This window comes from Cydia pomonella, chromosome 23 (assembly GCF_033807575.1).
Source record: "Cydia pomonella isolate Wapato2018A chromosome 23, ilCydPomo1, whole genome shotgun sequence".
Lineage (NCBI taxonomy): Eukaryota > Metazoa > Arthropoda > Insecta > Lepidoptera > Tortricidae > Cydia > Cydia pomonella.
Window position 1 is genome coordinate 3130362 of NC_084725.1, and position 26993 is coordinate 3157354.

Sequence of the window (26993 nt, forward strand, 5' to 3'; positions counted from 1 at the left end):
GACAGAGTTGCATTTGTTTTGTATCGTGCAATTTTCAAACAAAATAAAATCTACTGTATTCCATGCACTATAGGTTCAAATTCCAGTGGCAAATTTTGGATTTTTCACTTCTATGGCTGGGCCTTAAGAGGATAATGTTATAGTATTAAAACTGACGTCTTTGTTTGAAGAAACGTCACTAATGACACTGACGTATCCGATTCATATCGTATCTTTAGGTCTTCCAGTTCGAGCGCCATTTTGATAGCCTCATGATTGTTTTTTGCTCATTAATATTGTTTAAAGTATAATATCGATAGCTTATTAATATTATTATACAGTAAACTAATGTAGTAGTGTGCAGTGAATGGACAACTAATCTAGAAACGCGTTTAACTACCATTTGGGAGTTACGGCCGGCAGTCCACTAGCTACTTGTGAAATCCAGCTATTCAGTCTTATTTAAAGCTCCTAATACCTTTTGATACTGGCGAAATAGTCCCACTGGACTGAAGCCATAATTTTAAAAGAATGAATTAATGAATAGCAACTCTTTGATGTATCTTAAAGTTATAGCAGGAGGGCGACACTGTCGTTCATAATTATTCATAATATTTCTTATGACGGTATAGATGGTCATCTGTAAAGTACTTTTTCCTACTACTCTACTGTTATCTGACATTTATACATTCATTAACACGAATATAGGATTAGGGACCGTGCGCGTTGGAGGGTCTGCCATCTTGTGGCCTGAATCGGAACCATAAACATGCACATTTACACGTCACGTGTTTTCTTGTGCATAGTAGGTTCGGCCATCTTGTGGGCTACATCGGAACAATAAACATCACATTTACGCCTCGCGCCAAAAATCTGACGGCTCCTGTGCTGCCTCCTACAGTTCATGCACGCTCCCTATAACAACATACATAAAAGGTTTCAAGAAAAGTCTATATTGTCTATTCCTCATAACAACACTTGTGCTTTAAAATCGCTATAACGTTACAGCGATTAATTTTTTGATGATTTATTTGACCCTTCTTATACAACTGTTGCATAAAATGCTATTTTTTAACTTGCACTAATAATTTTACAATCAAAACATGCCAGACTTTAACGGTTGATGGCAAACTTCATAAACACCTGTCGTTTTCATTGCTTTAAAGTGTAATATATACTGAAACCCATTATAGAATCCCGTCATACTACCATGATGCGTCAAAGCGTTGCATTTTTCGATATCCCAAGACGTTTTCAACCTTCGCTCTTTACTGTTAAGATCTGTTTTCAAATAACTCTTTCTTGCAGTTTTGGCCGAATTGAAGTGATGTCATAGTTTTTCCGCTAAATTAGCTAAGAATTCGTAGATTTTGAAGTATTTTTATCATTTACATTGTGAGTAAACGATTCGGACTCGAGACGGATACGGCAAGGTGAAGTTTGAGTCATATCGTTTGTACAGTCAAGTGTAAAAATATGGGTGTACACATCTTACTCAAAAATATGTCCCATAGCATCTTATTCCAGTGTAATGAGAGCGTAGTACCATATTTATGAGACGATTCTTTCGATACATATATTTGCACTTGCCTGTAATAACTAATAACAAAGTGTGGGGTTGTCTCCATGAATTTGTATCAAAACGTGATATTTGAATTAAATCATTTTCGTTGTCTCATTTTTTGCCCCTAAAAATGTGACGGAGTGAAGGTTTTTGTGTGAGATGAAATTCTGTTTTTAATTTTTGTCATGTAAAATATAATACACAGCTAAAAAGACATACAATAGCACACGACTGTTTTCATTTATTTGATTAAAGATAGCGTGACAGAGTGGTCAAAAACACGATAACGCAAATAATTTTAACCCATTTATTGTGACACCACACTTTGTTCTGTCAAAGCTAACTCTGACAGTTAGCTCAAAATGACTTTCATAGGGAGCGTGCATGAACTGTAGGAGGCAGCACAGGAGCCGTCAGATTTTTGGCGCGAGGCGTAAATGTGATGTTTATTGTTCCGATGTAGCCCACAAGATGGCAGAACCTACTATGCACAAGAAAACACTTGACGTGTAAATGTGCCTGTTTATGGTTCCGATTCAGACCACAAGATGGCGGACCCTCCAACGCGCACGGTCCCTATAAGTTTATAACTCTTCTTCCTCGCGTTGTCCCGGCATTTTGCCACAGCTCATGGGAGCCTGGGGTCCGCTTGACAATCCCAAGATTTGGCGTAGGCACTAGTTTTTACGAAAGCGACTGCCATCAGTGCCATCTGACCTTCCAACCGAGGGTAAACTAGGCCTTGTTACGATTTAGAAAATGACTTTTATAACTATTAAATAAAAATAAAATGTGTGCATGTCCGTCTACCGGCCATATTCGAACAATGCTTATAAGATGTGACACCGATATGATACAAAAGACGTTTTAGGTTGAAGAAATGTTACTTTTGACAATGACAGATCAGTATCATATCGGTGTGAGATCTTATAAGTATAGTTCGAATTGGCCCATGCGTCTACGAGTATATCACCTAAGCCAAAACTGCTTATATACCACTAATACTACTAGTATTCTACAACGCTCTTAGAGTCTAAGTGTTGTAGAATACTTGTAATAAGTAGTATATAAGCAGTTTTCAAGGTAGGCGCACTTAGACGGCATGGCGCACTTCCCCTACCTCACTGTATTATTGGAATAAGAATATGAATAAGATTGTTTATTAAATAGAAAAAATCATATAAACATTTAAAAGATATCCTGCGGCCCCATAGACGGAGAATAATGAGAGGGATGGAGATACAAACACTTCAAAGTTAGCTATAACCACGTAATACTTCTATCGTTCGTCGGACTATTTGCATCTCTATCGCTCATACGTTAAACAGAGACAACCCTATTATTGGCTTGCTAGTGACTCAAAATTAGCACTCGGAGCAAATAGGAATTTTGCTCTCTTGTTGCACAAATAACCGTTTAAAGTGAGAATTGGTCTTTAAAAGTCTAAAACTCGTCTTAAGTAATATGATAGATGTCATGTCAAATTACATAATATACACTCAACACTAAAGAGAACGGGTCACTTTCTAAGAAAATCTTCTTACAAATGGACCCCTTTTTACTGCGCTTGAGTGTATATATTATTCAATCACTGCCCGTTTAGGCGCGAATTCCAGGTATGACTAAGTGAGAGGTTTTTTCGTGAGGTGTTCTAGTGCGATTTCGGTGATTTTTGGAGAGTAGACGTTAACAATTTTTGGCTATTCATCCCGGTTATCGATACGCATCTAACTTGTTGACTTGGCATTCTTTTTGGACTTTTGGTGTTTTTCGTTTGGAACGTTTTTTTTGTGCGGTTTTTGGTTTTTGCCAAAAAATTCTTATCTTCTTTTTCTTTCTTTTTCTGTTTTTCGATTTAGGCCGGTAATTTTTCATTTCTTTTTCTCTTTCTTCTTCCGTTTTCTCGGTAACGCTGGGACTTCTGGTTCCAGAGTTATAGGGAAAACAATTGTTTGTTTTGAAGTTTCGAATCTTGTTTTATTTTTTGGATAAAATTTCTATCTTCTTTTTCTTTCTTTTTTCTTCTTTGGTAGTGACAGGGGCATTTAGGCAAGGCTAAGCCCTACCTTGGGACGGGCGATTTATAATTTTCTGACGTCAGGGTCAGAAGTTATAAATTAAAAACCGGATTGCTATTCCTGTTTTTGCGGCGCTTCCAACTATTTTTCTTAAGTTGGTAAATTTTTGAAAAAGGATAGCGTCGTAACCTGGCTGGCTGGTGTCCGGGCGTTCGGGGATCTGGATAGGGGAGGTGAAACTCCGTATTCCTACCCTAGTCCCAAAATTTTCGGAAGACTGCAAGGGGGGGGAAATAATTTTTGAACACTAATTCCGTAAGTTTGTCGAGTGTGGCGCAGATCACACTTGACCGTTTTTACGGAATTGGTGTTTAAGCTCTCTTCCTCCATGGTTTTGGAGGGGGAAACGCCGGATCCGGGTGGGGATAATAGAGGAGAAGGGGGGGAGGCAAGAAAAAGGGGGGGTCGCGGACGATCTGGAGGAATGGGGACCAACTCAGTGTCCCAAAGGGAGGCGAGCCTGGAGGTTAGCCAGGAAGGCGAGGACTCTGGAAGGGGGTATATTGGGGGGGGGGGATGTCTCCCCCACCCCTACCTTGGGAAGATTCTGGTCGGGGGGAAAAAGGAGGGTAAGACGTCTCTCAGAGACGTCTACTGACGAGTGGAACAGTGTGGTGACGGACGGAGCCAGGAGTTCGAACCGTGACGAAACAGGGGGGAATAGCAGGGAGAGACGGGAGAAAAGGGGCAGAGACCACCAGGACAGTGAGGGTGAGACTCCAGTGCGCAAGGTGAGCACTTCCCGCCGTGGCCGTGGCAAAGGGCACTACACGGGACTCAGCGCCGCCAAGGCGCAACTGGAGGATTATGAGACGGTGTCTGAGACGGAAGCCCCATACAGTCCGAAACCGAGACGGAATACCGGTAGGCGTTCGCGGAGCCCAGTACAAACGGGGGAAGTTTCGGAGGGGTATGAAACTCCTGGTGGCCGCATCAAGGCCTGTGCGCAGGAGATATTAAGGGGTGCGGCCAAGAGCAAAAATTTAAAAGGCGAGATATGGGGAAAAATCAACTCTGACTGCAGGGAGTTGTTAAGTGTGGCAGACTCGCTCGGTGAGTCCGAAGTTGTCCGCTCGCTGAAAGCGGACAACGACAGGATGAGGAGTGAGTTGGAGAACCTCCGCCGGGAGACAAAGGCTCTGCGCAAGGCCTTCTCCGAGCGCACGCAGGCTGAGCCAATCAGGGCAGGGACGGAGTCGGAGTCGCAAACCCTTCTCGAGGAGCTGGGCAAGCTCATGGAGGTCCGCCTGGGGAGCTTCCAGAGGGAAATGCTTCAATCCCTGGGGAACATGGTAAATGCCCGCCTCGAGGGTGTGGAGGGACGACTGCCGCCGGAGCCCATCCGCCGGCCACCACTGGCGGCTGATAAGAGGAGGACGCTCCCGGACCAGGAAATGGACCTGGATGTGGCGGTGCACCAAGCGGAGGTACCTAGTGTCCCAAGGACACAAAGGAAGACTGGAGGGGCATCTCAATTGGCCTCCCCAATGGCGTCCAGCCAAACACCAGGAGCGCCCCGAGTGGCTGAAGCGCCCCCACTGCGGCAGGCACAGGCTGGACACACCCAAACCAGGCCGGTTCCAAAACCTAGGAGCAAAAAACCCCAGTCGGTGATCCCTGCGCCCAGGGTACCAGGAAGACAGGCCCGTCCGAGTGTGCCGCCACCCGCGCCGCCTACTTCCCAACAAGAAAGCTGGACCACTGTGGTTAAAAAGGGCAAGGCTAAGGGCAAGGCTAAGGCCCCTCCCCAGCCCCAACCACAGCAAACTCCGAGGAAGGCGACAGCCCCTAAATTAGTGGCCCCAACTATGGCGGCGGTTGTTGTGGCCCTCAAGCCGGACGCCCAAACCGACTACAGGTCGGTTATGGAGAGGGCCACCACACTTAAGTTGGCGGAGCTAGGCGTGGACCACCTGAATGTACGCAGAACGGCCACGGGGGCGCGCATCATAGAGGTCCCAGGGGCGCAGAGCAGTCAGGCGGCGGACAACCTGGTGGAGCGGCTCCGGAGCCTTGTGGGCGATGTAGCGGAAGTCTACCGGCCGGTCAAGAAGGCCGAAATCAGAATCTCCGGATTCGACGAATCCGTCACTCCGGAGATCCTAAAAAGGGAGGTCGCCGCCAGAGGCAGGTGCCTAGAAGACCAAGTATCAGTTGGGGCAATACGGATGGCGGCCAACGGGACCGGCTCGGTTATCCTGCGGTGCCCACTGACAGCGGCCAAGGCAGTGGTCACAGCAGGACGCATAGTCATCGGGTGGTCTGCGGCCCGGGTGGAGGCGTTGGAACAGTTGCCCTTGCGCTGTTACCGCTGCATGGGGACGGGACATACACGGCCTCTGTGCACGTCCCCGGTGGATAGGAGCAGCTGGTGCTACAGATGCAGCAAACCAGGCCACATGAGCAGGGACTGTTCCGCGACGGCCCCCTGGTGCGCTGTATGCCACCATGCCGGTCTAAAGGCGGGACACGTAATGGGAGGGCAAGCCTGCACCCCCCCACCAGTCAGAGGGAAGGAGGCATACGCTGCTGGTCCTGCAAATTCCGCAGCGGCCGCGCCCAGGGATGTACCTGAAAATCGGACGGATCAGCAGCACATGGAAACTTAATGCCTCCTGGACAAAACTTGGAATTGCTCCAGTGCAACCTCAACCACTGCGCGCGTGCACAAGATCTTATGATCCAGCACATGGCCGAGTGGGAGGTTGCTGCGGTTGCTGTAGCGGAGCCATATTATGTCCCGCAGCAGGCTAACTGGGTGGGTGACGGGGTAGGCACGAAAGCCACGGTGGCCATTGTGGCGCCGGCCATGGGCGGTCTGCCCCTCTCCAGAGTCTCCACGGGCCCTGGTTATGTGGTGGCCAAATTGGGGGACATTGTATTGATTGGCGTGTACTTCTCCCCAAATAGGCCACTACACGAGTTCGAGGCCTACCTGGAGAGGCTGGGACGGGCGGTGGCCGGTGCGGCTCCCTCCCCCATAATGGTCTTGGGGGATCTCAACGCCAAATGCGCTGCGTGGGGCTCCCCTAGGACCGACCCCAGGGGAACAGTGCTCCTCGAGTGGTTGGTCGGGCTGGGGCTTGAAGTGGTGAACCAGGGCACAGCCAACACCTGCGTGCGCCTGGGGGGGGGGTCTATTATTGACGTCACTTTGGCCTCCCCAGTGGCGGCAGCGTGCATTGCGGATTGGCGTGTCCTGGAGGACACGGAGACCCTCTCTGATCATCTATACATCAGAATGAGGGTCTCCAGGGCCCAGCAAGGCCAGCAGCCCAGGCAAGCAAGGGATACGAGGAGATCTCCGAGGTGGAGCCTGGCCACCCTGGATCGGGAGGCGGCCAGAGAGGCGGCCATGGTGGAGGCCAGATGGGGGCGTCAAATGCCAGAGGAGGCCAATGCGGACAGTATGGCCCTTGGCTTCCGCGCTTCCCTCACAAGGGCATGCGACGCCTCAATGAGGAGAGCGGGGCCTCCTCGGAGGAAAAAGGCGACGTATTGGTGGTGTCCGGAAGTGGCCGCTCTCCGGACTGCCAGTAATGCCGCGAGGCGGCAATTCACACGCTGTCGAAGGAGGCGGCACACCCAGGAGGAGCTGGAAGCGTACCACCGGGAGCTGAATGAGGCCAAGAAGGCCCTCAACCTTGCCATCGCCAAGGCAAAGGATGCGGCGCACGGGGCCTTTTTGGCCTCTTTAGATGAGGACCCATGGGGACGGCCTTATAAACTTGTAAGGAAGAAGCTCCGTCAGGCCGCCCCCATGGAAGCCATGGACATGGGGACCCTCCGGGGTATTTTAGAAGGTTTATTCCCTCCAGCCCCAGACTTCGCCCCTCCTGCAATGGTGGCCCCCAGGGAGGAGGAACAGCTGGATCCTGAGGGGGTGCCCCTCGTGACAGAGGGCGAAATGGCCCGTGTCGCCCATAGGGTTAGAGCCTGTAGGAAAGCCCCTGGCCCAGACGGGGTCCATGGGAGGGTCTTACCCATCGTAATGGAGCACCTTGGAGACTGTCTCCAGTCCATCTTTAATCGGTGCCTTAGGGATGGACAGTTTCCAAGGTGCTGGAAAGAGGGAATTGTGTGCCTCCTCCGGAAGGAGGCCAGGCCGGCGGACTCCCCATCCGGGTGGAGGCCAATAGTCCTGTTGGACGAGGCGGGGAAGATGCTGGAACGCATATTGGCGTCAAGAATAGGTCGACACCTACAGGAGACAGGCCCCGATCTCACTGGGCGCCAATATGGGTTCCGAAGCGGCAGGTCCACGTTGGACGCATTGGGGGCACTTCGGGCCTTCCGTGAGAATGCTTTAAAGCGAGGGGAGGGTACCATTGCGGTGTCTCTGGACATTGCCAACGCGTTCGGTACCCTCCCATACTCGGTGATACGGGAGGCCCTGAGGTACCACGAGGTGCCCCCATACCTGAGGCGAGTCGTAGACCACTACCTGTCAGATAGGGTGGTGGTCTGCAACACGCCCGAGGGGCGACTGGAAAGGCGGATGGCCTGCGGTGTTCCCCAGGGGTCGGTGCTTGGACCCCTGTTGTGGAACATCGGCTTCGACTGGGCCATCCGATCAGAGCTGCTCCCCCGGATGGCCCTCATGTGTTACGCCGATGACACGATGGTGGCCATTCGGGGTAAGGACCTGGGGGAGGCAATGCGGAGGGCGGAAGTGGCGGCGGACCTCATGATTCATAGGATCCGCCTCCTAGGACTGAGAGTCTCCCTCACAAAGACTGATGCAATAGTCTTTGCGAGGAGAGGTTGGAGGGTGCCCGCCGGGTCCTTCCTCAGAATAGCCGGCGAGGATGTCCAGGTGAGGCCCCATATAAAGTACCTCGGCCTCACGCTGGACAGATGTTGGAACTTCGGGGAGCACTTCCGCCAAATTGCTCCCCGAATAGTGACGGCGGCGTCGGAGATGGGTCGGCTGCTGCCCAACGTGGGAGGACCGTCCCATGCCTGCAGACGTCTATACGCTGGAGTAGCCCGATCCATGGCCCTCTATGGGGCCCCGATCTGGGCCGACAAACTCAATGGGGAGAATAAAGCCCTGCTTCGGAGGCCCCAACGGGTAATAGCTGTACGCGTCTGCAGGGCCTATGTGACGGTGAGTTGGGCGGCAGCGTGCGTATTGGCGGGCACCTCCCCTTGGGAACTGGATGCTGAGGTGCTCGCTGATGCGCACAGACGGAGAATCAGGAGTAGGGAGACGGGCGACTTCCCTGCTCCTGAAGAAGTGAGGGAGGCACGCAGAATGGCGCAGAGGAGATTGCGTGAAAAGTGGAAGGAGGACCTGGAGAACTCCCCCTATGGAACCTACACCATAGGGGCAGTTCTCCCGTCGCTAGACCGATGGCTTGACCGGACGCACGGCAGGGTTGGGTTTAGACTGGTGCAGGTACTGACCGGACACGGGTGCTTCGGTCACTACCTGCACTGGATCGGTCGCGAGCCTACCCAATCCTGCCATCAATGTGACGAGACGGACGACACCGCCCAGCACACCCTGCAGGTGTGCAATCGCTGGGCGGTGGAGCGGAGTGCGCTGGTGGTAGCCATCGGGACCAATGATCTCTCGCTGCACAGTGTCGTGGCGGCCATGCTGGGCAGCGAGAGATCCTGGGAGGCGGTGACCTCCTTTTGTGACGCGGTTGTCTCGCAAAAGGAGGTCGAGGAGCGGGAGCGCGAGGAGGATCCAAACGCGCTCCCGATAAGGCGAAAACGAGCGGGCAGGAGGGCTAGGCGGTTCGCCATTGCGAACCGCGCTATACCCCAGTAGGGCAGCGGGTGAGGGACCCGCAACACGGCCCTACATGGGAGGGGGGAGAGTCAGTTATGCGTTTGCTGATTCTCCCCAAACTGGTGTGAAGTCCCGGTTCATCCGGGTCGGGACCGCCGGGGGGGTGCTGAGGTGACATGCTTGCGAGCCCCCTGCACCCCCCTTAACGGCATGGACGGAAACGCCGCAGGGGAGGTTAGTGGGTATTCTCCTCCTCCCCCTCTGAATAGCAGAGGGGGTTATGGAAGGAGCGAGTCCCACATACCGCCCCCCCAATGGGCTTCCCTCGCCCGGGGGGCGATGATGCGTAAATGCATTCACCCCTGCGATACCAAAAAAAAAAAAAAAAAAAGGTATGACTAAGTGAAACGACCTTCAAAGACCGTCTGTCCTGCTCTTTATGCGTATGTGCGAGCAGGAAAGGATACCCAGGTCACCTTTCAAGAGCTGATTACCTGTATCTACTCTATGTATTGTAAGAACATACAAGTGTATTCGCTGGTGGCCTAGAGGTAGAGCGTGTGACTTGCAATCCGGAGGTCGCGGGTTCAAACCCCGGCTCGTACCAATGGGTTTTTCGAAACTTATGTACGATGTGTTGTGATGTGTGTGTATAGTGTTGTGTTCCTGCCGGTGAGTAAGGTTGCCAGAGCTCATCGAGGGGGGGCGGGTTTAGGGTCGGCAACGCGTAATGTAACTCCTCTGGAGTTGCAGGCGTACATAGGCTACGGAGACTGCTTACCATCAGGCGGGCCGTATGCTTGTTTGCCACCGACGTAGTATAAAAAAAAAAACCGAAATATCAATTGATATTTACCAGTTGCTTTTCGGTAATGGAAAACATCGTGAGGAAACCGGACCAATCCCAACAAAGCCTAGTTTACACTCTGGGTTGGAAGGTGAGATGGCAGTCGCTTTCGTAAAAACTAGTGCCAACGTCAAATCTTGGGATTAGTTGTCAAGCGGACCCCAGGCTCCCATGAGCCGTGGCAAAATGCCGGGACAACGCGAGGAAGAAGAAGATACAAGTGTATTCACTACACCAGCTGGTAAAGGGTCTCTTGTTTGTTAAAAAACTGACGAGAAAGTCGCATTTTATTCACATGTGTGGCAAATAAATCTGATGCAAATTTTGAGCTTCAGAGTGAACTGACTTTTAAACGATGATTTTAAAAACGTTCATTTGGATATGATTTGTTTTTGTTTGATATTTCACAGTCAGTATTTTCATCGCATTGGTGTAGTTAATGTTGTGTTTCACATGGTGGCAAAATTTGTTTAACCCTCGTGCCTTGATACACTCGTTAGGCTCAAGATTCCACTTTTTGAACCACTCGCTACGCTCAAAATATAAACAAATAAATGCAGCAACGAAGTGAAACGTCAGTATTGGTATTAATTAAGATTTTCCCCAGTTACACTAAAAACATTAGTACCTACAATATGATGCACTACGCCTGGTTGACCTTGCCAAGGATATGGTTGACATGACTAACAAGCCAATGTATATACATGACGTATGTACATATACAGTCTGCATACATACTTATACGATAGTGGACGGACGGTGTGTCAATACACGGATTAGACTTTGTGTCTTGGGTCATCACTTCAATTCCTTAGATTACGTGGCTGCATTGCACAAAAAGTCTAATGCTAATTTTTTCATTTCTCATGCTCTAAAAAGGGTCATTGTTGTTCTAAAAAGTGTGCGAAAAGTGATGCACTAGAGCATTTCACTTTATTTTTTACAAGCTTTTATTTAACTTGCCCTGTTAGTATGTATGGGACAAATCTTGCAAGTTAAATTTGACTCAACTTCCCGGTTTCCGATAAAGCTGAAAAGCCTATAGCCGTGTAAGGGAACGAAAAATGCCCCTGGACTTAATAGCCCATGTACAAATTCTATGTATTGGTCGTAATGCTAGTTATTAATCTGCCAAATTTTATGTCATAATTATTAACAGTTTTCGTGAAATGTCACTTCAAAGTTTTTTTTACTTTTCTAAATATTTAAAAAACTATTTCTTTTGAATTTAACGGATGTTGTTAATGACTTGAAGAGGAATAATTTTTTCAAAAAACCAGACGTCTCTAGTTCAACATTAACTTGCTGTTTTTTGATGTCAAATATTACAAACATTTTTTTTGGCACTTCTGAGTCAGCGACACCTGCCATTTTTTTTAACCTAATGTAACATTTCTTTCTGTATGTTGGTCTCAAATGATATTTGATACAAATTCTGCGGATTATTTAAGAAGCTTTTAAGCATACCTATAGTCCGTAATGGCGTTATGGAGTAAATGAAACATTCTTCGGATTGACCATCCTAAATCTGCATTAAAAATAACTTTAAAATGAAAATGTTTGTTTATTACCAGACTTACACAAATACATTATTCACACACCAAAACAATTAACTTCTGAACATAAACAAACAAATATAAACCAACTTTGTAAAAAGGTGCACTTATCCACCTAATCGCTCATAAGATGGAAAAATGGATACATATTTTTGTAGTCGACTGTACCAATTTGCCCAGTTCGCACTTTTTGTTTTAAGAAACTTCACTTTTGACACTAACATATCCGATCCATAACGTATCTAGACCTAATATTTGACGTATCTTAAACTTCGAATCGGAGCGAAGAGTGTCAAACTGCTGGGTAAGGCCATCCCTCTTTCCAACCATTTGGTCCTATCAACACACCCGCTATTCTTTACAAAATGTATCAAGGACGACCTTCCACCATATATTCTCCGTTTTGGTCATCCTCTGCACCGAGATCCATCCTGTGCAGTGGCGTAGCGTGAACTAATCTAGCCATGGGCGAAAGTGGTTTGAAAAGGGCCCCGCAGATTTACATCTACCCTTTTCGATGTGTTTTCCCAAGGTAATAAAAAGGTTGACTTTGCCAGGCCCCCCAAAGTAGGAGGCCGTGAGCGAGGGCCCCATTCGCCCACGCCTAGCTACGCCACTGATCCTGTAGGACCCAATCTGTATATTGAGTATCCTCCAATTGAGGGGGGATTTAAATCTTCTTGGGTCAGAAGTGTAGGGTTAGAGCCGGTATAGCTTTATTTGACGTTCATAAGCGCATTGTTATATGCCTACTTGAATAATAAACTATCTTTAGCTTTATCTTTATCTTATAACCAGTGATCGGAACTATGGGAGTAAAACTTTAACAAAACTTATCAAGCGGACGTAAAAAGAGTGCTTATAGCCTTAAACATATTCGAATATCTATGAATGTAAATATTTTTATGGCTGTAAGTACTATACTATTCCTATCCCTATAGACATGAATATTTTTAGGGCTGTATGCACTATTTTATGTCCGCTTAACAAGTTTTGTTAAAGTTTTACTCCCATAGTTCCGATCACTGCTTATAAATAACATACAATATGCATAAAATAATGAATATAATACATACCCGATCCAGACTACAAGTTCCAACACAACATAAGGTAACACTGGCATTTAAATTATCCTGTTACAAGTCGAAATACACCAGTGATCTCATTCTGTGGTTTTATAAACAATATTAACTATATTTCATTGTAAGGATTATCCTTAGTAAAACAGTTATTTGTGCTCTTTTATCGTTTTAGTTAACGAACACAAATTATACTTTAAATAAATAAATAAAAAGTCATTTACTGTCGCGAAAATAAGCAGACAGCAACTAATAAGCTAAATAAAAACCGGTCAAGTGCGAGTTCGTTTTACTCGCGCACCGAGGGTGCCGTACAAGCTTTGAATGATCTCATGTAACTATAAAGGCGAAAGACTTTTGAACAGAAGTACCTATACTAAGTATATTTGTGTACAACGCCATCTATCGGCAAATTGTCTAACTCGTTTGCGCGATGTAATGCACGTATGTTGGTTTTTCGAGGATAATTCTCTATCATGTGAACCGATTTCAAAACGTGATCTTTTATTTGAAAAAGGTGTCTTGAATATAATCTCATAGCAATTTCCAGTGTAATAAACACACTTATAGTTGGTTAAATTGCAAACTGAATTCGGAACAATTTTTTGATAAAAAAAAGTTACCAAGATAGAGGTCTAATTATACTTTTCCTGTAAAATTTATAGTAATGTTAATATTATCAAAAAAATTCATGATTTTTCGTCGCTAAACTTCGGAGATAAGAGGGGGGTCGGGGGACGGTATTTTTTCATAACTATTCCAAATTTCAAATCGATAGCTTAAGTGGTTCTCGAGATATTTAGCGATGTGACAGACAGACAGACAGACAGACAGACAGACAGACGGACGGACAGACAGAGTCGCACCATAAGGATTCCTTTTGTACCTTTTTGGTACGGAACCCTAAAAAATACACACAAGTACAATAGGGACAATGGGGTTGTTGACTGTATTGTGCAATATAGATATTACTTCGAGCATGTATAGCACAAAAATATATATATATAAAAAAAATGAACCTGACGTCGTAGTCACTAATCGTTTTGACTGTTCGAAGAGAAAAAAAAACTTGATTTGACTTAACACTCAACTATTGTAAGCATTAATTAAAACACAGTAGCCATAAGTAGATATGCAACTTTTAAGAACTATAATAATATAACATGTAGTATAGGTAAAAAACTTAAGTAAGTCACCTGTTGTATGTAGTTGTGACGTGTTCAAATAGACAATACATGTTTAAAAGACACGCACAAAGAAAACAAATGTCTATTCGAACACGTCACAACTACACTTAAGTACTACACTTAAGTTTAAGTTTAAGTTTTTTACCGATACTATTGTTTACATTTAAATTCTAAGTGCGACAATGCATGGGCTCGGGACAGCTTTAAAGTGTGGCGGGGCATATGTTGACGTATTTGAGATGTGCTTTTGGCGAAGACTGCTACTAAGGTATACACCTTGTACAGATAGGAGGACAAACCTGTCCATTCTCAGAGAGCTCGAAAATGTCACTCTGCTCTCCACAACATGCCATGAACGAGCCCTTAGATTCTTCGGGCATGTTATACGGTGCACTGGAAAGTGCATGATATGGAGAAATATATGATTTTTAGGCCGAATTATTGGCAAACGTGCTCGGGTTGGTCGAATGCTATGGAGAGGTCGGCTGGTGGTAGTTTGCGCCGTGCAGTCCACATGACCGATTGACCGCACAAAATGGAGACAAATCACATGTGGACGCGATCCTTAGCAATCCGAAAACGAGGAAGAAAAGAAGAGAGATACTTTAAGCCACATTTTTTTCGTTTATTTTTTAAGGAGTGTACAGGTTTTTAAAGGGTCGGCAACACGCATGGTGACTGCTTACCATCAGGCGGGCCGAATGTTTGTATGAAAAAAATAATATGTTGTTTATTTTGGTAATCATGTTAAATCTCTTCATTTGGATACTTATTTCTAAATATTAAATACATTCAGTAACACTCGAGCAATAAAGACATATTATTGACTAAAGCCCATTTAGCTGTTTCGTTACAATGTTAAGGTCAAACACATAACTCTCCTTTTCAGACTGTCGGGTAAAAACATGGTTGGTCTTATAATATGCTCATTTAAATATTTCCTAAATATCGGTTTCGTAGAAAGTGTCATTTCTGTACTATCTATTATTTATTCTGTACTTAATACATCTAAAATAGGCCCTTGAGGCATTGTACCAAGGATGCTGGCGGCATTTCCTCGTTGTTTCGAAATATTGATACCTTTCGGAAGCCGCCAGCTGTCAAGGCGTTAGAGTGCGTGTGCAGATATTTGTGAATACCTTGGCCGCTCCGATATATCTGATGGCGACTGTACAGTGACTCCAATATGGGCGTATGCTTGCATTGTGATCAGCGATCACTACCTGACCGTAATCAGAAAGAAACAATAACTAAAGAATCGCGTCTGCGGTCAATGAAATAACCTATATTCCGTGATTCTTTAAGAAAAAGGTGCATAATGCATATTCAAACTTGTGAAAAGATACTCTAGTTCGATGCTATAAGGTACTATTTACCTTAAGAAGTTCCTTTGACCGACATTACCTTTAATCGCTATGTTTACAATTTTGCATCGATACATGATTTTCTCGTTTGTAATTTGCACCGTATTACAAGGTGTTAAAGTATCTTTTGTTTATAATAGCGATATCTCTTGGTGTTCGTTCCATGATTTGTATTAAAGGGTAAAGGACTTTTACAGTACATATGGGGCTACTTTATAGCACTAGTGCGAGAAGTAGCATATTATGTTACTGTGTCGAACATTTAAAGGGCCATATGTACTGTAAAACGTTGTACGATACATGTGCGAATAGGTTGAGGTGTGTGTAGTAGTGTAAGATATAGATATACATAAGTTGACGATGTACATTGAGTTAGTTACAATACAGCCGCTCGCGAGTAAGCACTTGTGTTTGATTTCACCTCTCTGTCCCATACATGCCACATGGCGACCGTGACCTCGAGCGCGGGCTCCGCCGGGCCGCACGATGTTAGTGTCAGCGTTTTCGCCGCCTCAGTGTTAGCGTGATTATTACAATATGGGCTGCGTAAGCGACAGTACTGCAGACTATTAATACGATTATGGACAATTTTCGTGTAGAAAAAATACAGTAACTCAGGCGTGATGGGACAAGGATACAGCAAACAGGAGGAGAAAGAGGTTGTGATCACCCAGAATGCGGTTGGATCGAATGATGCGACGGGCACGAGCGAGCATCACACAAAGGTCAATAACATCCTTATAAGCGTTCTTTTCGTCGTACTCGCCCTCATCGGTTGCTGCGTCCTGTACAAGTTTTTCAAGAAGGCACAGCAAAAATACATACACAAAGAAGTCAGGAGAGAAGTTTGGGCACGATTGCAAGCTAGGCTGTCCATGAGGAAGTCAGTTCCGGCCAAGGACGACGAGGAGGAAGGCGCATAAGCGGTGGATGAAAGCGCGGCGTTCTACGTATAGTGTGTGTGTGAAGTGAAAAGTGTCGGGAGTGAAAAGCGTCGGAAATGTTAAGGGTATGAATTTAGAATTACAGACTATATATAATAAGTTAGAAAATATACGCATATACCTACGAAAATTAGGCGAGGCTAGAAGGCAACTAAAACAAGGTCAGGAAAAAATTGACAATGCACAGTTGATATATGAGGACTATCGATCTTTAATCACTTCTGTTAATTTAGATGATCTGTCTGAGTCCGAGGAGTGTTATATTTTAGAATTATTATGTGAAAGAATAGATAAAGCTTATAGTAAAATTTTACAATATAAAGTTTTAGAGTGTGTAACCGAAAAACCAATTAAAATGGAGAAAAAATTCGAAATAAAGGAAGCGAACAGCTTAATACCTATTTTGGACGGCAAGGAGGAGACCGTGGAAAAAATGATCTCCGGTATTGAAATGCTAGACAGTATATTGAACGAAAGTTGCGAGAAAAAAATACTAATTTCATTTGTCCTTAAAACAAGAATTAATAAAATTGCGCAACTAAAACTTAAATCGAGTTATGAAACTGTTGTCGATTTAGTGACTGATCTACAAAAATATTTGTTGCCGAAGAAATCCGCAGTCTCTTTACTTGAACAATTAAATAACATAACACAGCGCGATATGTCTATTACTCAATATGGTGATAAGATCGAGGAGTTGTTCATTGGCCTAACGATAGCGCAAGCCGACGGGAAGCCCGAGGCGCGCGATGTCCTTAGACCAATCAACGAGTCCTTAGCTATAAAGAAATTCACGGACGGTTTGAGGAACCGCCGTCTTAGTACCATTTTAGCAGCCCGAGAATACACAGAATTAAAAGAAGCTGTCAGAGCTGCCCAAGACGAGGAGCTGGCGCGACCCCAGCCCGAGCCAGTAGTCATGAACATGAACTACGGCTACAGAAGAGGTTTCCAGCAGCCACAGCGCTACGGCTGGCGTGGGCGCGGGCCCACCAGCTACCAACCCAATCGAGCCAGAGCCTACCACAGCCCATGGATACCACGCTATCCCACTAATAGAGGTACTGTACCTAGTAATAATTTTCACAGGGGCCGTGGACAACGTACGAATTTTAGGGGACATCCCAGTACTCGCAGGAGTCGTGGACACCGCGGAAACGTGTATACATATACACACGAGCCGCAGACCCCTCATAGTTCGACAAGTGACGAGACAGACAGAGTTCAGTTTTTTCGAGCATAAAGTTTTAACTATATGTGACGGATTAGACTATGTAAATTTTATTGTAGGTGGAAAAAATCTTATTCTTATGATTGACAATGGCGCAAGTATATCAATTTTACAACAAAGTAACGTTCCCACAGAATCGCAGATATATGAGAAGGGTACTATTATATCAGGAGTAGGTGGCAGTATTACTAGTAAACAAGTGGCGGACGTGACTTTACATGACGGAAATACGATACAGATTAGGCATAGGTTTCACGTTTTGCAAGATCAGGATATGCCGTGTCATGCGGACGGAGTACTTGGTTTAGACTTCATGCGAACTTATAATGCGATCATAGACTTAACAAAGGACGAGCTTACTTTGCATTATGGAAATCAAAGGTGTGTGTTACGAATACAAAGAAGTAATGAAAACGAAACTTGTTTATCTTTGCCAGCGAGAAGTGAGTCTATACATTTAATTAAAGTAAAATCATTCGATTTAGGAAAGGATTACGTTATAAACTCCGAAAAATTGGCCGAAAATGTATTTTTGGCGGGAAGTATAAGTAGAGTTAAGCAAAGTAGAATACCAGTGCGAATTTTAAATACAAGTGACGAAATCATAAAATTACCTATTTTTGAACCTACTTTATATAATTTGAGTGATTATAACATTTGCAACTTTCAAAAATGCGACAACGGAGTAGAAAGGGTTAAAAGGTTATTGTCGTCTTTGAAGTTAAATCATTTAAATGACGAAGACAGAAAACTTATAGAGTCAATATGTGCCAAATACGCCGATGTTTTTTATTTAGATGGGGATAAATTAGGAACTACGAATGTATCGACCCAAAGTATCACTGTGAAACCGGACACGAAACCCATATATACGAAACCGTATAGGTTGCCAGCGTCAATGAAATCGGAGGTTAATAGGCAGGTCGATCAAATGATTAAAGACGATATAATTGAAGAATCTAAAAGCGATTGGAATAGTCCGATACTATTAGTACCAAAAAAGTCTGACAACAATACAAAGAAATGGCGTTTAGTCATCGACTACCGAAAAGTAAACAATGTTATCCAGGACGATAAATTTCCACTGCCAAATATTACCGATATTTTAGATTCCCTGTCAGGTGCAATATATTTCAGCCATCTTGATTTACAGCAGTCTTATTATCAAACAGCATTGGACGAAGACAGTAGGAATATAACTTCGTTTTCATCAGGTCAAGGTCAATTCCGTATGAAAAGGCTCCCAATCGGCCTCAAAATCAGTGCCAGTGCATTTTCCCGGGTAATGTCAATAGCAATGTCAGGACTTTCATATGAAAAGTGTTTTATTTACATGGACGATCTAGTTGTTTTCGGCAGAAACATGGACCAACACAATAGAAACTTAATCGACGTATTAGAAAGATTACGTAAGGTCAACTTGAGAGTAAACCCCCAAAAATGTGATTTTCTGAAAAAACAACTACTTTATTTAGGGCATGTAGTATCAGCGGAAGGCGTGTTACCAGATCCGCAAAAAACTAAAGTTTTAGAGAATTACCCAACACCAACAAACAGTGATGAAGTTAGGAGATTCGTAGCCTTTTGCAACTACTATAGGAAATTTATTCCAAATTTCGCAGAAATAACATTACCATTGAACAAATTATGTAGGAAAAATATACCATTTCAATGGACAGAGGAATGCCAAAATTCGTTTAATAAATTAAAAGAGAAACTTATTACTCCCCCTATCTTACAATACCCAGATTTTTCATCAGAAAATGAGTACATTTTGAAAACAGATGCATCCTCAAGGTCAATCGGTTCGGTACTATGTAACAAAGATCAGAGACCTATAGCTTATGCTAGTAGACCCTTGAATAAAGCCGAGTTAAATTACCCTGTCATTCAAAAGGAGCTTTTAGCAATCGTCTGGAGTGTACGCTATTTTAGACCTTATTTATTTGGAAAACAGTTCACAATAATGACGGACCACAGACCACTCTTATACCTTTTCAGCATGAAGGATCCGTCAAGTAGATTAATTAAATTTAGATTGCAATTAGAGGAATATGACTATAAAATAGTATATATAAAAGGAAGTTCGAACGTAGTGGCAGACGCGTTAAGTAGAATTTCAATTTCGTCCGACGAATTAAAAAGTATGAGCGAACAAGTTACAGTTATGACAAGGAAACAGAGTAAAAAGTTGAGGCAAGAAGAGGAGTTGTGTGACGAGAGTGTAGGAGATCTTAGTATACCCGAGAATTCAAGGTCTGATCAGCCGAGAATTGCGGAAATATTAAGAAAACCTAATGACTCAATAGAAATGTTGTTTGAATCAGAACACGAGTTAAGAAAATTAAGAAAAAATAAGTTAATAACTAGAGAAAAAGATTGTTTCGCGTACGCAAGGGATAAAAAAACGTCTCTACATAAACCTTAACTATATGTCTCATTTCACGCGAGCCGTATTTGTGAATATGTTGAGTGATTTCTGTAGAAATATAAATATAGACGAGTTATGTATGATAAAAAATGATAAAAACGCGTTATTTATAAAAACATTGTTAAATGAAATAAAAACGATGAAAGACTGGTCCGGACCGCGAATAAAAATCCTAGGAAATATAATCCGAATAGATGACAAAGACGAGAGACGAGTTATCATTAACGACTATCATTTACTACCAACCAGCGGACATGCCGGCGTTCGCCGAATGGTTAGTAACATCAAGTCTAAATATTATTGGTCAACTATAGAGAATGACGTCAGAGACTTCGTGAAAAAATGCAGTAAATGTCAAGTAACAAAGTACTCTAAAAATATACGACAACCTATGGTTATCACGACAACAGCGTCGTCAGCATTCGAGAAAATATACCTCGACTTGCTTGGACCACTAGACACCGATACGGAAGGTAATAAGTACATCCTAACGTTGCAATGCGAGCTAACGAAATATATTGAAGCTTACCCATTGCAACGCAAGGATGCGATTAGCGTAGCAAAAACTCTAGTTAGTAATTTTATATTAAGATACGGTATTCCAGGTATGATATCAACGGACCGAGGTACCGAGTTTATGTCATCCACTATGGAAGAAGTTTGTAAGTTACTAAAAATAAATAAGATTAATTCGACCGCTTATCACCACCAATCGATAGGTGCTTTGGAAAATATGCACAAACATTTAGCCGCTTTTATGAGAATTCAGTGCGATGGTCACCCGGACACATGGAGCGATTGGCTACCGTTCTGGTGCTTTGCATACAATACAACAGTACATTCAATTACAAAGTATACCCCATTTGAATTGGTTTTCGGAAAGAAATGTCAAATCCCTAGTAATCTGATTAAAACTGTACAACCACTGTATAATCCCGATAATTATGCTCTAGAATTAAAATACAGACTACAAATAGCTCATAAGGATGCCAAGGAAAATTTGTTAAAATCTAAGGAATTACGAAAACAATATTATGATGAGTTATCTAACTCAGTGACTTATAAAAAGGATGATCTAGTTTTGATTAAGTCAGAAACTGGAAAAAAATTTGATAATCTTTTTAAAGGACCTTTTAAAGTGATTGAGGACGATGGAGTAAATGTTAAGTTAGAAATAGATGGTAAGATCGATCTTGTTCATAAAAATAGGACTAAGATTTTTAACCAGTGACTCATGTGTCACTGCTCTTTTTTTTGTCATGTTGTGTTAACATTAATAGTTTGACTTTATGTGAACATATTTCATAATTGTGTTTTGTTGTACTATCGATATGTTTAGATTTCTTTAAATAAAACAAAATGTTTGATAGTGTATACATAGTTTTATATAAAAAAAAATTAATTTACATCAATTTTTTTTCTCAACAACCCCCCAGATGAGGTGTGTGTAGTAGTGTAAGATATAGATATACATAAGTTGACGATGTACATTGAGTTAGTTACAATACAGCCGCTCGCGAGTAAGCACTTGTGTTTGATTTCACCTCTCTGTCCCATACATGCCACAAGGTAATTCGCAACTCGTGTCGATTTAAAACACTCCCTTCGGTCGTGTTTTAATTTATCGCCACTCGTTTCGAATTTCCTATTTTTCGCACTTGTATCGTAATGTACTATTTTGTCTTCTTAAATATACCATGTGACAGTCCATACAAAACGAAAAAATGTTTTTCCACTTCTAAACATTTTCCACCGATTTTTTAGTACGTTTTCCTTTTTTCAAAATTTGTAAAACAATCGTTTTTAAAAAAGGAAACCTATAAGCCTAGAATATATTATGCTGAAGCAATCGACATCATAATCAAAACGATTTGTTAAGATATATTTAGTAGAAAACGTTTTCTACCGAAATGGAATTTCATAAAAGTAAACCGTTAAACCGTTAAATTCATTTGTAGTTTTACATGTATGTAAAATGTATAAATTGTTGGTGCAATAAAGAATATTTACTTACTTACTTACCGTTATTTCGCTAGGATCGCAAAGCTGTTCTTCCCTCTTAAGTGTCGGAAGAATTACTTTTGAATTTCTCACGCTCTGAAAGTGGTTCATTGTTGTTCTACAAGGTGTGCAGAAAGTGACTCGTTTCTGCTCTAGAGCATTTACATTCCAAGTACGTTTTTAGGGTTCCGTAGCAAAATGGCAAAAAACGGAACCCTTATGGATTCGTCATGTCTATCTGTCTGTCCGTCCGTATGACACAGCCACTTTTTTCCGAAACTATAAGAACGATACTGTTGAAACTTGGTAAGTAGATGTATTCTGTGAACCACATTAAGATTTTCACACAAAAATAGAAAAAAAAAATTTCATCAAAACCATACGTGTGGGGATCTAGGTCTTCAAAAATGATATTGAGGTTTCTAATATCATTTTTTTCTAAACTGAATAGTTTGCGCGAGAGACACTTCCAAAGTGGTAAAATGTGCCCCCCCCCCCCCTCGCTGTAACTTCTAAAATAACAGAATGATAAAACTAAAAATATATGATATACATTGCCATGCAAACTTCCACCGAAAATTGGTTTGAACGAGATTTAGTAAGTAGTTTTTTTAATACGTCATAAATGGTACGGAACCCTTCATGGGCGAGTCCGACTCGCACTTGGCCGTTTTTTTTATGTACGATAAGCAATTAACATTTGTGGGGGTGGTTTTAAATGAATTTGTTGGACAGTTTCCATTCTGATATTTAACTCCCCATTCCATAAATAACGAATACTTTTACATAAACTGTTCAATGAAACTAATATACTTAGTCATGTTTTTTAAATACACATGTATTTTACTTTCCTCGTATTCGAAATGAAAAGTAGAGTGTTTAACTCGGGTGATACGCACTATTTCAGTCTCGGGCTATCGGCGCTCTCTCTGCATTTCAGCCTTCCTCGGTGAGTGCCTTTCATCCCTTGGTTAACAATCTACGAGTACTATACCTCACTAGATTGAACAAGCGTACGTATTGCTATAAAATAGTGAGCAAACCTTGCTTTCTTTTCAAATAATAATTTATCCCATGATGGTGGCAAACTAACATACAAACACATAAACACCCCTATAATGGAACAGGCACCAGTAATGGGATGGTATAGACAAATCCCGTAAAACAAGTATTTACCATCAGTTTTTAATCGCTGGCAACATTTTACCATAAACAAGAGACTAAGTAGTACAAGCTTTGCTTGGTTTGGAGTTAGGGCGATCTGTTCCCGTAATACTTATTTACTATTTAAATGCTTTTTTAGGGTTCCGTAGTCAACTTACCGTAGGAACCCTTATAGTTTCGCCATATCCGTCTGTCTGTCTGTCTGTCTGTCCGAGGCTTTGCTCCGTGGCTGAAATTTGGAATGGATATATAAATCAATAAAGCCGAGAAAGTCGTACAATAAAATCTAAAAAATTTTTTTAGGGCATCTCCCCTATACGTAAAGTGGGGGTGAAATTTTTTTTTTGCTTCAACCCTATTGTGTGGGATATCGTTGGAAAGGTGTCTCAAAACTAATAGGGGTCTTCAACAAACATTTTTTGATAAAGTGAATATATTCGGAGATAAACGCTCCGAAAGAAAAAAAAATGTGTCCCCCCCTCTAACTTTTGAACCATAGGTCCAAAAAATATGAAAAATATCTTGGAAGTAGAGCTTAAAAAAGACATTAAACGAAAACTATAGCGGATATGATTAGTTTAGCTGTTTTTGAGTTATCGCAAAAAGTTTCCCCTTCATAGTAAAAAGACGTACATCCACAGTTCATCCCTTGGTTGTTCAATCTACTATACTTTAAGCTCCAGATTAGCTTATTATGACGGAGGAGTAACTACGGAACCCTACTCTGAGCATGGCCCGACATGCTCTTGGCCGGTTTTTTCATACTTTTCTGATTCTAGTGGTTCTTATTGTAGCCTGTAATTTACAAGTTCTTTAGGTATAGACTGAGACCACTGTCAAAAGTAACATTCCTGTGTTACATTGCTATTTGAATCTGTAAGGATCTTTTACAGTACATATGGGGCTACTTTATAGCACTAGTGCGAGAAGTAGCATATTACGTTACTGTGTCGAACATTTAAAGGGCCATATGTACTGTAAAACGTTGTACGATACATGTGCGAATAGGTAATTCGCAACTCGTGTCGATTTAAAACACTCCCTTCGGTCGTGTTTTAATTTATCGCCACTCGTTTCGAATTTCCTATTTTTCGCACTTGTATCGTAATGTACTATTAGATTTTGAATATTTACCTATTCTTTGAAACCTATTTAAGAATATAAGAGATTCAAAAGCCTGACTTCGCGGAGACCACCGGCGTGCCGTTTTCAGCCCTGAGGTCGTGGGTTTGAACACCAGCATTTAACATTTATTGCAGAGAAATATAGTTATAATTCTGTCAGAAAAGGCTAAACGGGGGCTTTTAGTAAGTATCATGTACATTGTATTGCAAAAGTCTTCTCTTCTTAGTAGAAAGACGTACAAACGCTGAGAAGGTACTCCCTTATGCTTGTAACGTACATGATACTTTACTAATAGCCCCCGTTTAGCTTATTCTGACAGAATGGTAACTACGGAATCCTACACTGAGCATGGCCAGACATGCTTGCATGACTTGGACGATTATTTTGTAATTTTTATGACTATGAAGTTAAACCCTACAACGACTGGATATCAAGACAAAAAGATCAATTATATGTACCGTAAAACCACCCAACTATAGTCCAATACTGCAACTATGGTCCACAAGTTCAAAAGGAAATTAAGTATCTATACCAATGTTCCTTGTGGTTTACTCCTAGTTTTACCTTCCATTTATAAACATACTTTGCCTTAGAAATACAAAAATATAGTAAAATACACACCTGAACGAGAAAAATTGAGTTTATTTGTGGACCATAGTTGGGAGCTTTGGACTATAGTTGGGTGGTTTTACGGTACCTAAAGCTCGCTTGAAACAAACGGCACATAGTCCATATTTTATGTGCGTAAAAATATATAATAAAATTCCAAAAAATATAAAAAAATCTATGCCTTAACCAGTTTAAAACAAATTTGTATGCCTGGTTATGTGACCTAAATGTTTATACGATAGAAGAATTTTTTAATGTTAAATGTACATAGTAATAGTATGCATGTTGTTCGATAAAACTTGTTAATAGGCTAAGTCTCTGTATTTTGTTGGATCATTAACAATCCATCAAAAATACAGATAATTTTTGCATGCTTGTTTCTATAGAATATGGAGAACTTGTACATACTATATTTTTAACAACCCTATGTAACCCGTATTCCGCAAATAAAATTCATTCATTCATTCATAATTGAATACGAGCCCCTCGTTCTTTAATTTTAACCCTTTTCCAGGCAGCACCAAACTACAAGGTTTCCATAAAATCCAAATACAGTATGTAAATCACATGTAAATGAACGAAAAGCATTTATGCAAACCCGTTAATGTTTTGGTAATACTGAGCAAATTTTTATTTTTTTAATTTGGCTGCTTCATACATTTTACTGGTCTGATGTTGACCTTGAGTCAATTTTTTATTTCGCGATTTCAGGGTTGGTCCCATAGTAAGGTAGAAGTTCTAGTGCTCGAAGTTGCACTAATACTCGACATGGGCACTTTATGTCAAAGTGACAAGGATTATATATTATATAATCCGTATATTTCTATGACATAAAGTGCCCATGTCGGTTACTAGTGCAGCGTCGAGCACTAGTACTTTTACCTTAAAACTTCCTCAGTAAGACCTGAACATTAACGAGTTCGAGAAAATGCTTTTCGTTCATTTAAATATTGTATTCAGCTTTGATTCATTTGAAGACAAGTCACATTTCCCGAAATTGTAATCTAATTTGAACCTTAAATCAGAATGCTAAAGTTGAAATTCTATGAACACTTATGTGGTCGCTAAATCGTACTGTGGCTGTGTGGTTAAGGATCCTGGATCTTATTAAGGAGTAGTTATAAAGTAAAAGGCAAAACTAGTAACATATTTTTTTATTATTCTAATACAATGTCAAGCAATTGGTAATTTAATACCTTTAGAATAATCGGCATTGATAAATAAAGACTGCCTTAAAACCTGACATGTCACAGAGTAGAGAAAAAGAGAGATACATCGTTCAAATATAACAATTAACAAAATATAAACATCAGTTTTTACTACTTATTGTTAGACGCAAATGATCACATCCAAAAATGTTATGCACAGTCAAAAATTGCTTAAGTCAGCAAATGTAAACTTTACTTAAAAGCAAAAGTTTATTTGCGTACGCCATAGCGCATAGAAGCGTACTTAGCGCTATGGGCACAACAACTTATGACGCCTATAGGGTTCTTTGCATTCATATTATTAATGAACAGAAAGAATCCGATTAACCTTTTGAAAGCCAAGAACACCTAAAGTCGTCGTTACTAGTCGTGCCCACAGCGCCAAGGACAACTATGTGTAGGTGTCATGGCGGACGCTGTCAAAGTAACCTTCACACTTTCGAGTAAGGTTTACCTTAGCTCCTTTGCGCCCGGGATCTTGCCGTTTGAGTGATGTTTATGTTTATGACAAGCGTGCAAAGTCTTAATATTTTTTTTCCATATTTATGACAAGCATTTGAATTCTAAAGTTAGTAGATTCCATCTCAGCTAATCCTGCACATAGTTTGACAGAACAAATAATGGAAGTATCATTATAAACGTAATATTTTCATAGAAATTTGACGTTAATAATGACATTGGCACACTTTGTCATTGAAAATACCACGCATAGTTAGCCTGGTGCTTTAAAAACTTTAAAGGCATATTCTTTCTTTCTATACTCATAGACTAATAATTTTAATTTACACTAACGGAATGACTGATTGTAGGTCTAGTATTTGGTCGGTAGCACTAGATTTGTGAGATACAGTCGCTCTACTTTCTTCTGCGGGCCTGTGAACAA

The 26993-nt window shown here is 42.2% G+C and overlaps 3 protein-coding genes across 3 annotated transcripts in view; 1 reads left to right on the plus strand and 2 right to left on the minus strand.

The window, feature by feature from the left end:
• LOC133530516 (talin-1-like) overlaps positions 1–12862 on the minus strand; it is a 108444-nt gene extending 95582 nt beyond the window's left edge. The window contains exon 1 of the mRNA XM_061868445.1: positions 12844–12862. The gene's annotated coding sequence lies outside the window, so the exon portion shown is untranslated. The remainder of the gene's footprint in view (positions 1–12843) is intronic.
• Positions 4046–6230, plus strand: LOC133530785 (uncharacterized). The gene is made up of 2 exons (XM_061868854.1): positions 4046–4119; positions 4232–6230. Exons 1-2 carry the CDS (start codon positions 4046–4048, stop codon positions 6228–6230), a joined length of 2073 nt encoding a protein of 690 aa, XP_061724838.1.
• Positions 12863–26041: 13179 nt separating the features above from the next.
• LOC133530597 (apolipophorins) overlaps positions 26042–26993 on the minus strand; it is a 45208-nt gene continuing 44256 nt past the window's right edge. The window contains exon 50 of the mRNA XM_061868564.1: positions 26042–26983. Coding sequence (XP_061724548.1) covers positions 26966–26983 — 18 coding nt within the window. The 3' untranslated portion in view covers positions 26042–26965. The remainder of the gene's footprint in view (positions 26984–26993) is intronic.

Excerpts from the sequence above, each read along its gene's own strand:
- LOC133530785 (XM_061868854.1), top strand. The coding sequence starts at position 4,046 with ATGGGGACCAACTCAGTGTCCCAAAGGGAGGCGAGCCTGGAGGTTAGC. Across the intron at positions 4,120-4,231 it reads GGCGAGGACTCTGGAAGGGG|TGTGGTGACGGACGGAGCCA; the intron begins GTATATTGGGGG and ends CGAGTGGAACAG.